General features: G+C 32.8%; 2 protein-coding genes across 3 annotated transcripts in view; one reads left to right on the top strand and one right to left on the bottom strand.

Moving 5' to 3' along the window:
* Positions 1-2633: 2633 nt before the first annotated feature.
* LOC106126987 (uncharacterized) lies at positions 2634-5062 on the bottom strand. The gene is made up of 7 exons (XM_013324900.1): positions 4797-5062; positions 4555-4722; positions 4242-4393; positions 3804-4000; positions 3443-3523; positions 3188-3335; positions 2634-2935 (listed from the first exon to the last, which is right to left on the bottom strand). Exons 1-7 carry the CDS (start codon positions 4880-4882, stop codon positions 2634-2636), a joined length of 1134 nt encoding a protein of 377 aa, XP_013180354.1. The 5' UTR covers positions 4883-5062.
* Positions 5063-7059: 1997 nt separating this feature from the next.
* The window catches only part of corn (microtubule-binding protein cornetto), a 41754-nt gene continuing 33578 nt past the window's right edge, over positions 7060-15235 (top strand). For both annotated transcript variants that reach the window (XM_013325212.1, XM_013325214.1), the window contains exon 1: positions 7060-7233. The gene's annotated coding sequence lies outside the window, so the exon portion shown is untranslated. The remainder of the gene's footprint in view (positions 7234-15235) is intronic.

Consider the following 15235-nt stretch of genomic DNA (forward strand, 5'->3'; position numbering starts at 1 on the left):
ACAGTAATTAAATTTTATTAGTTTAACAGTTTAAAGCTTTCTTGGTTTTATTACGAACTCAATACTGTACTAATTGAGATGTTCTTGAAATAAAATGGTTTTTGTAAAAGAACTTGTTTGTTATAATAACAGACACTTAAACATTCTATTTGTACTACATTCTTCAATATTCTAGTTAACCTTTTATATCCAAAAGCTTTTGCTCTTAACTATTTAGCCACCCGCTGAATTATCTTATAACCGAGCAAATAAAATTCACAGTTCCCATACGAATACATACAAAAAGTTCCAATCCAATAAAACCTAACTGTTTATAACAGCTTTGTCGAATTAAACTGCGGACATAACTTTCTAAATCAATATTCGTATATGTTATAACATATCCGATAAGTAAACATAGTAAGGCGTTTGTGCTTTGACGTATTCAATTAAGTTATTGATTAAGCTTATAGTAGAGTGGTGGATCGAAGTCCGGCGGCACAGATAACGAATGGTACGGTTAAACAACCTGTTGCTCGATGCGATGCGCCTGCGCATGCTTTTCGACTAACTAACTGTACTGGATACCGCCAGTAAACGGTACAACGCTAGTATTGCCTTTTTATTTACCATCATGGGGATTAAGTCTAGTTACACGGAGTTTTTTTCTTTGCTTAGTTACTCTGACGATTTTGGTATGACGAATTGTTTAGAATCTTATTTAGAATCAATTCTAGCATTGGGAAAAATAAAGAAAACACGTTAAATGTAAAATATATTATGAGTTAGCTTATAACCGCGACTTCAACCGCGCTAAATTAAAAACTAAGTAACTTATGTTCTCTGTCTGTGCCAATTTCATCGAGATCCGTTAATTCATTTTTGAGATATGTAATAACAGTCATCCATCTTTCGCTTTTATAATATTAGTATGATAAGTAGATTATCCCATTTACTTTTTAATAGCAATAACAACAATCCGACCCTCATCAACATTCAATTTCAGATATAAAACTTTGTAAGAAGGAAATCTCTCTTTGTTTTCCAATCTCTCCTTTCTCTATTTTTGGGCTATAATTTTATAATCATTATCTTTTAATTTACAAATGTCGTTTTAACGGTGTGTTATATTTAATTTTATGCGACAAGTTTTACGATGCCCTTAAAATAAACTATGCATTTAATTTCGTTGCAGTCCGCTTCGTTCGCCTTTCTAAAAGCTCCGTTCAACGACTGGTCCAGTTCATCTGCTGCCCTAATTTTGATCTGGTGCAAACGCGACCACCTTAAGTTACTTACAAACGTACTTCAGTATTTAATGATAGCAGTTTACTACTTTTGTTTAACTTAAAGGCATAACTTAGTCTGCTCTTTATCGTTTTAAAGTGATTGTATATTTTCTCTTTAAATACAGATTAGATTAGTAAAAGGCAAAGAGATGCTATGTTGATTATTCATCTCTCGTTGTAATGTTGTGGCAAATTTGTCGTGTCTTTAAAGCTATTTTAAGAACACATAACGGATTGGAAGGGTTTCATTATTTATCAGGACGATTTATTTTTTAAACATTACCTTTTAAGACCATTATATTCGTTTAGAGATATGTTTAGTTATTAGTTCTCTAGACATTTCCTCTAGTTCATGAACAGCCTAACGCTATTCACAAGTTGGCGAAAGTCGATAGTTTGACCCAATATGCAAATCATTCTAAGAAACATCTAGTCATGACTAAGGTCATTCTTTGCAGCTACTTAAATATCTTCATTAGAGTTTTTCTTTATGACTTATGCAAATATATATTTTTCGAGTATATCTTTATACTATTATATATGTACACAATTTGTTTTTAGGACATTTAAGATATTTAACGAATCATTTGGTTGTCACACGTACTTTGAATTTGCTGGAAGGGATCTAATTTTTTTTAGGAAACAAAAAATTAATTTTTAAAAGTTTTGTTTTTGAACTATAAGGATTAAAAATAAAACAAGACAAAAAATAACCTTACATTTATTGTAACAATTCTTATCAAACTAATAATTGGTATCAAACACGATTGGAATATAACTATAATAAAACTGACATGTAATCTTCACCTGAATTTCCTTTCACAGATGTAAGATAGTTGCTATAAACTACGAAAAAAACAAAGTGAAAAGAGTAGTTACTTAACTATTAAATCAAAGAATAACGTAAAAAATGAAACATTAAAACATTCAATTTCCAAAAACGAAACAGATTTAAATTTCGCGCCAAACTTTTGCAAAATATTTAGTACTATAGTAATTATCAAACTAAAATTGTAAAACTAGGTCTTCATAAAGACACAAAGTAACTAAGTAAAAAGAAAATAATATCATTATATTCTTAACTAGTCACAACTCTTAATACAAGGCACTTAGGAAGACAAGAATACAATAATAACGTACCTAAAATTATAAGAGAAATAATTTATCAAATATCATTTAAAACAACTGAAATATAAACTAAAAAACAGTGAGAAATCAGTCTTAGTAAGTCTAGTAAGTTAATGCTAACAATAATCCAAATTACCAAATTTTTTTTTTTATTTATAGGCAAGGCACTTGTTGTGATCTTTGCTTTGGCAGATACCGCAGCGAGATGAATACAAAGAAAACGATTATATTAAACAATTAAGTCTCACTTATATCACTGGCCGACTTTTCTGTGAACTCTACAGATATAAGTTTTAACATGTGGTCATAGAAGCCGTCATCGTATCGCAAACGGTAAAGCGAACCGTCGAGGTATCGCTGCACGGCGAGCGCGCACGCCGGCGCGCCCGTCCCTAACCCAGCCGCGCCCGTCCCTCCCCCAGCCGCGCCCGTCCCTCCCCCAGCCGCGCCCACACCTGCCCCCGCCCCCGCATCCACCCCGCACAACTCGCGAGAAGCCGCGCACAGCGTCAGCGCTTGCCGCCACACGCGAGAACTCACTAACATTACAAATAAACAAATTACACATATTAAACATAAATAGTATTTAATCATCACTAGTTGTCGCCTGCGATTCTGTCCGCGCGGAATTGTAACAATTTTTTTTAATATGTAGCCTAAGTGTTCTTCCAGGCTACATTCTACATATATGTTAAATTTCAAGATTCCTTCTAACAATCATCCATCCATGCACATTTATAATATAAATAATAAGTGAGATATGAATTTAAAATATAATATATTACACTTACAAAATCTCTGCATATCCACATCACAATGTGGTACGAGATTCTGGTAGCTGACACATCCATCAATATTGGGTACATTATTGCCCAACACTACCATGGAACCTGGTTCAGTCATATTACTTAATACCATCTCCACTTCTGATTTGAGTATCTGAAAAAATTTTGCTTTAAAACTTTATCAATAAAACATCACTACATAACAAAATAATTACAAAATAAGACAGATACAGTGAAAAATGGATATAAAATTAAATTTACCTCATCATCATCAGTGTTACCAATATGTAAGTGTTTTGGATCCCCCTTTATAACATGTAGTCTATAATATGTTGATATATGCTGCAATAAACATTTTATAATGACTAAGAATATTTCATCACCATGTATCCCATAGTTAAGGATGCACAAAGGACAAATACAAAACTATTGATTTTTATTTATACCCGTATGTGGCAAGAAAACTAGTTGAATTTCTAGCAAATGTAATTAGTTTGTTATTAGCGCCATCTATTTTCCATGTGCAGAAAGAATAGCTAATCAAATTGCCTTACACTGGTCATACTTCATTGTATGGAATTGGTAAATGCACTAGTTTTATATAATTTATGAAACTACTAACTTTAGTATCTGCCAGCATTAATATCCGGTGTACATGTGGTTGGTCAGTGGTATCTGGTGATAACCGGTTCAGACAATCTGGATACATCTCTGCCATAACCACACAGTTTTCACCGCCTAGTTTTTGTTTATTTAATTCCTTTATAGCCAATTCATCAAGTCGATCATAGATGGAAATGGCAACTCTTGGTTTGACATCTGTAAAATTAATTTTACATGTCTTAATAATTTAATACATAATATTTAGCATATTCAAACACGGTTAGTACACAATTATATATGTTGCTGATTAAATTACCTTACAATAACTTACCTCAACATCTGAATATATTAGTAAAGTGAGCATGGAAATTGAAGACAAGGATTAATCTATAAGTTTAAAAGTAAAATCACAAATAAGCTTGAGGTCATTGACCTCCGTTTCAAGTAAACAACTTACCAAAATGTTGTAAAGCAACAGAAATATCTACATCCTCACACCATGCAAGAGTCATCTGAAGTGCTTGCAGTATAGAACATTGCAACTTGAAGAAAAATGAACCAATTCTGATTGGTTGTCTTTTCCCACAGCCTCCACAAACCCATTGAACTCTGTAAGTATGGAAGCACAAATAAGTAAATGTAACTTAGCCTTTTTTGCAGTAAACTCAAGATCTGTATTGCAGTTACAAAGTATATTGTTTAATAAACAAGGAAACTTGAAGTAAAATCTGTAAATGTATTGGGGTGTAAGTTGGATTATTTCGCCATACCTGTCTATAACACGTGCAACTTTGCAAACAACCTTGCAATCAGGATTGGATGAAGGACATTTCACCGTATTCGGCAACAAGCCAAACTCCTGGAGTCTTTCAACGATTTGACTTTCCAGGCTCTTCCCTCCATTATCATTTATGAATTCCTGATATAGTTTATAATTTCTGCAAAAATGTCATGGTAAATAACGAAATCAATTGATCAAGGTGGATCATTTGATCACAGCTAGTAATCTTACCCAGGACAGATCGTGAAAGGTAGAGAATCTGAAACTTTTGTATCTTCATGATACGTATATTCATACGTAGTTGAATCGGCCTCCATTGTGGTAAATGCCTACTTTGCCTTAAATGAATATTGAAACAAAACTAGGCCATTGATTTTTTTCGTTCCTTATTGCCTATAAAAAATAAAACGCCATAAGAATAATAAACAATTTGAGGAAACCTGTGTTTTTATAAGAAAAAGTGACAGCTGAGCCGTCTGATTGGTCTGATGAAGTTAATTGACAGTGATAGTCAAAGAGTATATAAAATAAGAGACGGGACTCTTGACTAATTAGATACACAAACGGAGAATAAAAATTGTCATTTTCAATGCTAGCAATATTATGAACAAGTCTACATTGCTACCAACCTAAAAAAATCAATCTGTCAGTTTCCTTTTTGACGTTTGAAAGTATTATTCGAGGGAAAACAATTTAGGAAAAATAAAACAATTTCGTTAATTGCAACTTTAATTTAATCTTCTGACTAAAGCGAACATATTTTAAGAACGCAACATAATGGTCACTGCTTTCGTAAAATACCATTATTGTTTAGTTCACCAACAAAATACCCCAACTTTGATAAATGCTTATTTGTTCCAGTTTGTATATTTGATAGGTCATATTTTCTGAAAGAACTGGAGTAGTAGTGTCACTCTCGTCGGGAGAAATAGAATAACACTGGAAAGAGATTAGCTCCTATCTGTAGGTAAAACATTTAGAAAATTGCTAACAAGACAATATGCATTGAAGCAAAACAAATCGTCATCATCAAGCTCACTATACGGACACACTATACTCCACTGAGGAGCTCGGAGCCTACCCTCAGGAATGCGACTAGGTCTTATTCAACAACGCAGAGCCAGTGAGGGTTGGTTGACTTCAGACATATCTTTGAATATCTATGCAGTTGTTTGCAATTTGTAATTACAGTAAGAATGTCGGATGGATGTTTTCATGAAATTCGAAGAACGCCTTACTATAAAGCGGAGATCGTACCAGGATATGTAAAATATGATCCGGTCAAGCGCCAACTGCACTGCCGACGCTCCAAATAGTCCCCTATTTGGAGCGTCGGCAGTGCAATTGCATCCAAACTTTTCCTATCAAAACATTGCAAATGTAAAAGTCATGTTAAATATAATGTAATGTAAAAATAGAATACAATATTTAAGTGTTACTTCTCAAATAAATTCATAAAATTATCATGAACCTAAAGATTCCGCATATTAACTCTTTTGTTATTACTATTCTCCATAGATGTGTAACGTATAGATTCCTGAACGAGGAAAAATAATGAGCTTAGGAGGCATCATTTTGGGGTAAAGTACCTGTGTTGAAATTGAAATTACTTGTAAGAAAATTGTATACAATCTCTGTTTATTTTTTATTACTTAGTTCAAAAAAGGTTTAGGTTTTATTTTAAGTTGTGATATTTGTAACATCCAAATTTAATGAATTAATTGTAACGTCTTGTTAGCAATTTTCTAAATATTTTACCAACAGATAGGAGCTAATCTCTTTGCAGTGTTATTCTATTTCTCCCGACGAGAGTGACACTACTACTCCAGTTCTTTCAGAAAATATGACCTATCAAATAAACAAACTGGAACAAATAAGCATTTATCAAAGTTGGGATATTTTGTTGGTGAACTAAACAATAATGGTATTTTACGAAAGCAGTGAGCATTATGTTGCGTTCTTAAAATATGTTCGCTTTAGTCAGAAGATTAAATTAACGTTGCAATTAACGAAATTGTTGTATTTTTCCTAAATTGTTTTCCCTCGAATAATACTTTCAAACGTCAAAAAGGAAACTGACAGATTGATTTTTTTAGGTTGGTAGCAATGTAGACTTGTTCATAATATTGCTAGCATTGAAAATGACAATTTTTATTCTCCGTTTGTGTATCTAATTAGTCAAGTATCCCGTCTCTTATTTTATGTACTCTTTGGTGATAGTTAACAGTGTAAAAATCGAATCACTCCGTTTTACGCATGTGTTGTAAATACTTCAGGATCTTATAGAACAAAAATGATTAAGAAAAATAATAAATCACTGATGTTGTACTTTAACTGCCAACTAAATGGAACAAAATTAACCATAATGATACCACAATCTTAAGTTATTTTCAATATTTCTTGTATACAAAAATAATGACAATTTTAGTTTTCAGTGCTTTAAGCGCCGTTGTCAATCTGTCATTAGCGCGTTTACTACTTTTAATCTGCTTTGCGCTGGGATGGATTGTAGAGGAACGCATGTGTTTATTATTTTTGTTAAATAAAATTTCAACGTTATCATGTATTAAACTCATTATGATATTTCACAAGAATGTCCAAAAGTGATTTATTTACTAAATGAAACTTGAAATATTAGTGCCAACGGTGTATCTCGTAACATAAACAGGTAAGTGATAATAAGGTTTTCTTATGTTTTATTGTTTTTATCCCTAAATGTATATTTCTATGACAGGATTACTTAATTAGTGAATTGATAAATTTTACAAGTAATCATTAAATGGCTTTTCCGCAACTAAGTTAGGTGTAACCGTTTTTTTGGCATTCGTTGTTTACTTTTAATGAAAAGATCTAAGTAGTTATTTTTTTGTTGTAGTACTTTGTTTTCTTTGTTACTTTACAAAAATATTTCATACATTAGTCACATGGGCAGAAACTTGTTGTCAGTCAGAAGCTGTTTGATCCATCCATAGAGATCCTTGGTTTTTCTCCAGGTACCTGGTCCAGAAGTCACCTACCTTCAACCTGAGTGTTGGAAAAATGGCACTCATACTCATAAAAGTAAAAATTCTACAAACAAAACTACTTAAAAGTGCAGTAGAATTCATGATAATTTTCAATATATTGAATATAAAAGTACCTTATGCTAGAGATTATATTATATAATAATAGAAAAATCTATAATGCGAAATTTATCAACTTCAAATAACTGCCTCCTAATACAAAACTTGAGCCGCTACTGAAGTATCCTCCCTCTACTCTTTGTAACTTGTATACTAAGAAAGAAAACTTTAGTCTGATGCTGATATTTCATTCATCCGATTTAGCTTCCTAAATTCCCTAAATTAAAATAGTTTAAAAATTTACCAAAAATGGTAATTGTAAGGAATATATAAAGTTAATATTAAGAGACAGCAAATTGTAGAATGCTAAGAATAATATGTAAAACATACAATGTATGTACCTAATTCCTAATAGAAAAATAAAAAAAGTCATAATTAAGTACATAATAACATAAATATCTGCATATGATGTGTGCAGCTTTATTTAGATTTAAATATATTTAATTTGATTTGCAATTAAAATAATGTCCCAATGTAAATAAACTATGTCCATTTCAAGAAACGTGAAATCTGAATTCTTTTGTAAATTATTTAATTTTCACATCAATCAATGAGAAAGTTACAAAGTGCATTTTTATGAATTTTATATTTTATCTATCTTTGTCAAAAGTAGGTCGAGCTGTACATGAAATAATCGTAATTCGAAATGTTGGAACGAGACATTTTGTAAATATACGACGTGTAATGTCCGTGTAGCGTGCGTGATTAAGGGCAATAGTTCTGTGCGTGACGCAACGCAACGCGCTTATTTTTGGATGCAAAAGAACCTATTTTGTTTTTAACAATCGCGACTCGTAAAGCTGGCCGGCTATGCTACATTTGTTTTCTTTTTTATTAAATAATCTCTGTATTAAAATTAACTAAATTAGATACTTATATCACCTTTTATCTTTTAGCCATGTTTAGAAGTGAATTACATTTGAGAGATATTGATAATCTATGTTGTGTTAAATATATTTTTTCTTGGAAATTACTTATCAATAATGTAATTCAAACTTTTAAATCTATATTGGATAAAAACGCTAAATTTCAGTTCGATAACAAAGTTGGGTAAAATCGTTTTCGTAAGTATCATTAAGCTTAATTTCGGGGGAAAAGAAGACAAATTACTCAAACTTTGTAAACTGAAGGAGGTCAAGAGACGAGTGCTGTTTCGTTTTAACTTGCTTTCGTAACACTCGTCTAGGTAATCGGCGATTATCCATCACTGTAATGACAGATTTGGTTTTATAATCACCTTTGTATCTATTTACAACTGTTATTACGCATTTGAGTTTTACCGTTCAGTTCGATGAAATATTCACAAAGGGCGGTATTAAGGGCACTCGAAACCAACGTGCTACATGCGGAGATGTATGAATGTAGAAATAGCGAGAAAGGTGTGTCACCACTGTGTCTAATGGAGGTCTGTGGTCTTCGTCTAATCCTCTGGGTTACAGGCATGAGTTTGTGTTGTTAATAAATGTGATTTGTCAACCACCTACATGCCGCTAATTACGTGATTACCTAAAGAATAACATCAAAATCTGTACATCCATTTAATCTACATAGTAAAAGAGCAATTTAAAAACAAACAAGTTAGTGTAATTTGGAGCATTCTTGTCCAAAAAGTCTTCGTGAGAAACATTTCTATCCTGCATTCTCCGATTGTCCTACATTGTTAAATGTCTATTGTTACTGTATTTGGCTTAACTGCTGGCTAAACATGATCGCGTGTTGGATGCGTGGGCATTTAATTACATGTTGTTTAAAGTAACAAGTAAATCGGTGACACACGGTTAATTTCTCTTTTGTTTCGAAATTTCCCGACCAAAAGAAGCAAAGATACTCATTCCACAGTTCGCTCTCCCAGGTTTTATTTTATTTAAAAAAAACCCATTTTATTCTTGAGTATTATAGGTTGCTTTGAATACTGTTATAGAAATATTATAGTTTTAAAACTTTACATGTATATTTTTTGTCTATGATAAAAATAAAAAAATAACTTTTATGTTAACACGACTTGTCAAATGTTTATACCAGCTATTAGGTGTGTTATTTAGCACAGTTATTTATATTAATAACTGCCTTCATCACTGGAAATATCCCGTTCAAAGCGAATTTGTGCTGTTTGATAGTTGACAGCGAGATTCCATTAACGTACGCTGTTATAGCGTTTTATAATTCAGCTAAATTAATATATTAGAATGCATAGTTTAACATGTTAAATATCTTTGTATAACAGACAGTAATGTCCAGTGAAAGACTTTTGCATATTTGTTAGTTGACTATTTCATGATGTTTTGTATTATTAAGATCATAAGAACAATATCCAATAATCCGATGTAGGATCGGATTTACTGTTTCGAATCGTACATATAATCCCTAGTTAATTGGGGATATTCCTGCCACACCCCTCTATGTGGTACGTATTATAGATAAATAGCAATAACTCTAAAAGATGAAAGTAAATAATCATAACAAATTAAAAACCGAATAAATCACGAAATATAAAACTCGACGTTTACCTTGTTTTTAAGACACAGGAATTCGATGACATTTTGTCGTCGCATTCCTCGTTCCAGCTTACATGCATTTTGACCTGCTTTTATTAACTTACTATTTGAAGCTGTTAAGAGAATTGTATCCATATACTATATACCTATGAAGTTACTATGATAAACCTAAGAAAATAATGTTCAGTATATCGCTTTAATTCACGTGTTCAGCTTTAAATGTAAATAAAATGTACGTAAAAGGTAATTAGATAAGATTAATTAGCTAATGACTACAATTCGTCTTTGTGTTATACTTTAGGGTAATGTATGAATTGCCAAAGATGAATTAACTTAGATGCTTAAACAGTATTAGCATTTGAGCCTTAATCGATGATTGATGATCATGCGATACGTATATATATCCACACTGCATTTCAATCTAAAATAGGAAATATTGAAAATAGATTTATTTTTTTTAAAGCAAGTAACCCACTAATATCGTATTCGTTGGTACTCGAAACGGCTTTAACAATACACAATAGTAGCAACCCTACTGTCCTAGTTAAAATTCGCGGCAAAACAAAATGCTCTAATGTTGCAACTTATGTAGGCTCTGATTTGGCAACCCTATGTGGGATTATTAGCATCATTAGGATCTCTATACGCAATACGTTAACTTACGTACTTTGATTTGTGCATATTTATTATACTTAAGTCAAACTAAAATATTTTTTTCGCTACGACAAACGATAGGATGTCGATGATCTAATAAAAAAAATATAGATCGGCTGACTTTGTACTAAACCTTATCACCTCTATACTATAAAAAATTGTTTTGATATAAGCTATTCGATTAAGGATTTAAAAATTTTAAACTTCCTGCAAACTTGTTCACTTTAAGTATTAAAAACTTTTCCCACAACCTTTTTTCTGTATAACTTTGTATATTGTTGAAAAAAAGCTACGTGTTAATCTCAGCTGCTCTGTTCTTTGCGGTTAAAGTAATCTCGGCTACATTCTGTAATTAGAAACGTACAAGTCGTGTGTTTAACGAATATGTAAACAGCTGAGCATCGGATATACAGGCTGCCGGAAGTATGCTGGATCGAATAAATCTATGTCGGATCTACAGCTGAGATTAGATCGTATGAAAACTACCCAATCTTTGAAATATACAAAAACACATATAAAGTCTCCTTTTACAACATGCAGTATTATTATTGTGAATGTCATAGCTTAAAAGAAACTTTTTTAGATGTTCCTCCAAAAACATCGCGATTATGTTTCTGTCATCATATCGAGATATTTTAATGTTACCATTTTAGACTATTTTATGACAGTCGACTGGCTACACAAAGAATTTGGGAACGCGATAAATTTGTCTCGCTAAGCTGAGCAGGCTTCAAGTTTTATTTTCGACGCATTTTCGTCTGAAAATATATTCTTTACGAACTCTTCTGTAGAAGACATTCTTGTCTTCAAAAATATGTTCATAACTTATGTACTAAAAACCCATAGCTAAACGGTTATCTAGTTAATCAAACGAGCTTAAAATTATGTATAAAAAAACTCATCAATCGAAATCACTCGAAAATCAATTTTAAATGTCTGTTTTATAGAAATGTAGTCAGTGCTGATTTATATGTTTTACTTGTTTATTATGTTTATATCTATTAAGAAATGGCCAGTTCCATTTCCTAGTACCATAAATCGGCAGAGTATAAAAAGTATAGTCCGTCTTGTGTAGTGTGAGAGACGAGGCCGGCGCGTGCGGAACGCGGGGCCCAGCTCGTCAGCCGCTTTATATAGCACAGGAGTCCTTTGCGGCCAGTGTCACCATGATTTTGTTATTACCCGGATTTAATATAAAACCTGCTTGGTCATTAATGTTTTTGTCTATTACACATGTTGCCAACTTCAATTTACTGACCACACATCTTCCTGATATTAGATGTTTTCAAGTCGCCGACGTGATTGATGCAGTAATATGCATAATGTATTTTAATATACTTACGTGCGTAGTAGTAGTAACAGCTATTTGTATGTACAGATTTTATTTTTTTATTTGATAAATCTTCATTTAAATGGCTTAAAGTAAAAGCTTTTTAGAGCTACTAATTGTCAAGGTCTTGGCATAAAAAAAGTTTACGCAAGAATGTCATAATAGTGATAATTTTTTCCTATAATTTTGTTTTATCATGAAAGCAGCAGGATTCATGGAGGTGTTTAATGATGAAAACAATTAACCAATGCTCATTCTCTCAAAAGCAGCTACAGGAAGTCTTTAAGAGCACACTGCAGTTCATTTGCGGCGCGGTTCCCAGAACATCGTCTGACACTTCTGAAATAGAAGGAAAAGAGACGAAAAGCAATTGCATTTCGAAGTTACTCTTACGTTACGCATTGTATCGGTCATGCTAGGGCTGCCAACATTTAATAATCATAGATCCGATAAAAGTTAACGGATGAAGAATAAATATACGAAGGAACGAATATCAATTCAACGTCTTTTTCACTACTCACTCTGACCTGAAGAATAAAATCCATGCACATAAACTCGAAGAGGTGACAGCCCTACCGATAGTCAGCACGTTCACACGTCGATACAACGACCCTGTTCACAGGTGCCTAGAAAAAAGACGCTACCGAGAATTAACTTCCAACTGGTCTATAAGAAATAACTCTCACAACCAATGCGTAAGGAGATAGTTAGATGCGGAATTATTAATTGCATATGCTTTTTGAAAGTTTATTTAAACATATCTAATTTAACTATGAGAACGAGATGATTAAATTCATTTTGATTTAATCAGGCGCTTTTTATGTACTACTCCTGAATAGTGGTGCAACTGCAAACTAATATATTATCCATTGTATTCCAAACTTTATGTAGGTGTTGGAAGTAACGAGCTTCTTGCGCTGCATGATTCATTAAACTGAAGTGTATGTAAAGTTTTATAAATGTTAAATTTTAAAGAAATACGTTTATTGAATGGGTAAAACTAAAGTCTAACGATTTTATAATTTAAATGTAATTTAGATAACTAAAGATTGAAAAATATAGTGAAAAAACCTGGTTTAACTATAGATGTAACAAAAACACATCTATGTGATTTAAGACTAGATTAATCATACTATAGAATCAAACATGTTACCGTAAACTCGGTCTATTTTTCGGTTTTACCGCTACAATCGTTAGTAAAAGTTCAGAACGCCGGCTCAGAAATCTGTTTGTTTGAACCAACACAGCGTATCGCACAACGTCAATCAACATTAGTTTACAATTTCTTTACCTTCTATTTGGAAAGAAACTATTATAATAAATCGTAGCAATTTTAAAACATTTACTACCAAATAAATTGATTCTGTATATTTATGGCTCATAGGATTACAAATTGCACCTCATCATCATCAGCTCACTATATGTCCCCACCGAGGGGCTCGGAGCCTACCCTAAGTTAAGGGTGACTAGGCCATAGTCAACCACGCTGGCCAAGTGCGGGTTGGTTGACTTCACGCATATCTTTGAATTTCTTCTCGGATATGTGCAGGTTACATCACGATGTTTTCCTTCACCGTAAGAACGTCGGATCAATGTACATATGTAAATCGAAAATCGAAAAACACATTGGTACATGGCGGGATTCGAACCCAGGACCTGCAGATTACAAGTCAAGTGCTGAAACCACTGAGCCACCGACGCGCTATTATTGCACCTATTACTGATAAATTTTACACCAATAAATATGTATTTTATTCGCTTAGTGTTAGCAAACTTCCGTCAGATCGATCAAATGAAAACAGACCCGGCATTGAAAATGCAAAATTGAATCACGTCGTTTTCATTGAAACGCTACATTGACTCGGGAATTATTTAACACAGCATATAACAATGGTACGTAAAAGTGACCAAGTTGACCCATTTACATAAATATAAAACTAACGACTGGTACTGTTTTAAAAACGCAAAGAGTGTTAAAAAAGAAAAGTGATTTCACTTTTCTAACAACGTGTTGTACACAATTGACAATGGTCAAAGTTTCTGTCGAGTTGAATACTAATTTCACAAAGGTTTTACTTAAAGCGACGTAGCTATGCTTTACCAGAGTGTGTCTTCTTGGAATACTCTAAAAGTACTAAAGGTAAAAAATAACAATAACAAGTTAAAACAATATTAGGTAAATTGTCTCTAAAGGCTCTCCTTTTCTTATAAGAATTTTAACCATTGTAACGATCTGCCTTATCTTTCGTTTCTTTTAACTTTAACCTACTAATATTATAAATGCGAATGTGTCGATGAAGGTGGAATGTTAGAAGGTAACTCCAGAACTGCTTAATGGATCTCAGTGAAACTTGGCATGATGATAGAGCATAGTCTAGATGAAATTATAGGCCTACTTATGGATTAAGTTTTTATTAATAAATACCGTCCGAACGGTAACGGGTAACAGTTAGTAATCTTTATAAAATATTCATATTGGTAACCAACTAGGCTGGTATGGTTCAATAATCACATGTAACCTTTGAGTGCATCTTAAATATGGTTATCATAACAATTGTCTTGTATATTACGCACATTCTCCGATGTCGGGATCACATCACACGTGTACATCCGCACTCACTAATTGCTACACAAATGGCTTTACGAGCATTGTGCATCGACTTGCATCGCCGGTGAAAGTTACCAACTTTATGTAATAATTAATTTATTCATTGCTGCTGTGAGATACAAAAACCTACTATCAAAGAACTACGGATGAAGATAGATATATAGTAAACATAAAAAAATTATCGGCTTTATAGTTTACTAGCTGTCGCCCGCGAGTCTGCCCGCGCGGAATTAAAAAAGAATTTAATTATTAGCCGATGTGTTCTTCCGGACTGTGTTCTACACCTATGGCAAATTTCATCGAGATACGTTCAGCCGTTCTAAAGATACCTTCAAACAAAAATGCATACATCCATCCATCCATCTGTATTAGTAAGACAGTAAAATGGTATGTTAAGAGTCCAATGGGCTTTTAATACAAATATAGGAAAACTTTTAAGATTAAAAACGTTAAAGTAAGAC

Source organism: Papilio xuthus, unplaced genomic scaffold, assembly GCF_000836235.2.
Source record: "Papilio xuthus unplaced genomic scaffold, Pxut_1.1 DF824888.1, whole genome shotgun sequence".
Lineage (NCBI taxonomy): Eukaryota > Metazoa > Arthropoda > Insecta > Lepidoptera > Papilionidae > Papilio > Papilio xuthus.

Coding starts and splice junctions, on each gene's coding strand:
- LOC106126987 (XM_013324900.1), bottom strand. CDS start 4,882: ATGGAGGCCGATTCAACTACGTATGAATATACGTATCATGAAGATACA. Junction 4,723..4,796: donor CCTTTCACGATCTGTCCTGG/GTAAGATTACTA, acceptor ACATTTTTGCAG/AAATTATAAACTATATCAGG. Junction 4,001..4,241: donor TGTTGCTTTACAACATTTTG/GTAAGTTGTTTA, acceptor TTAATTTTACAG/ATGTCAAACCAAGAGTTGCC.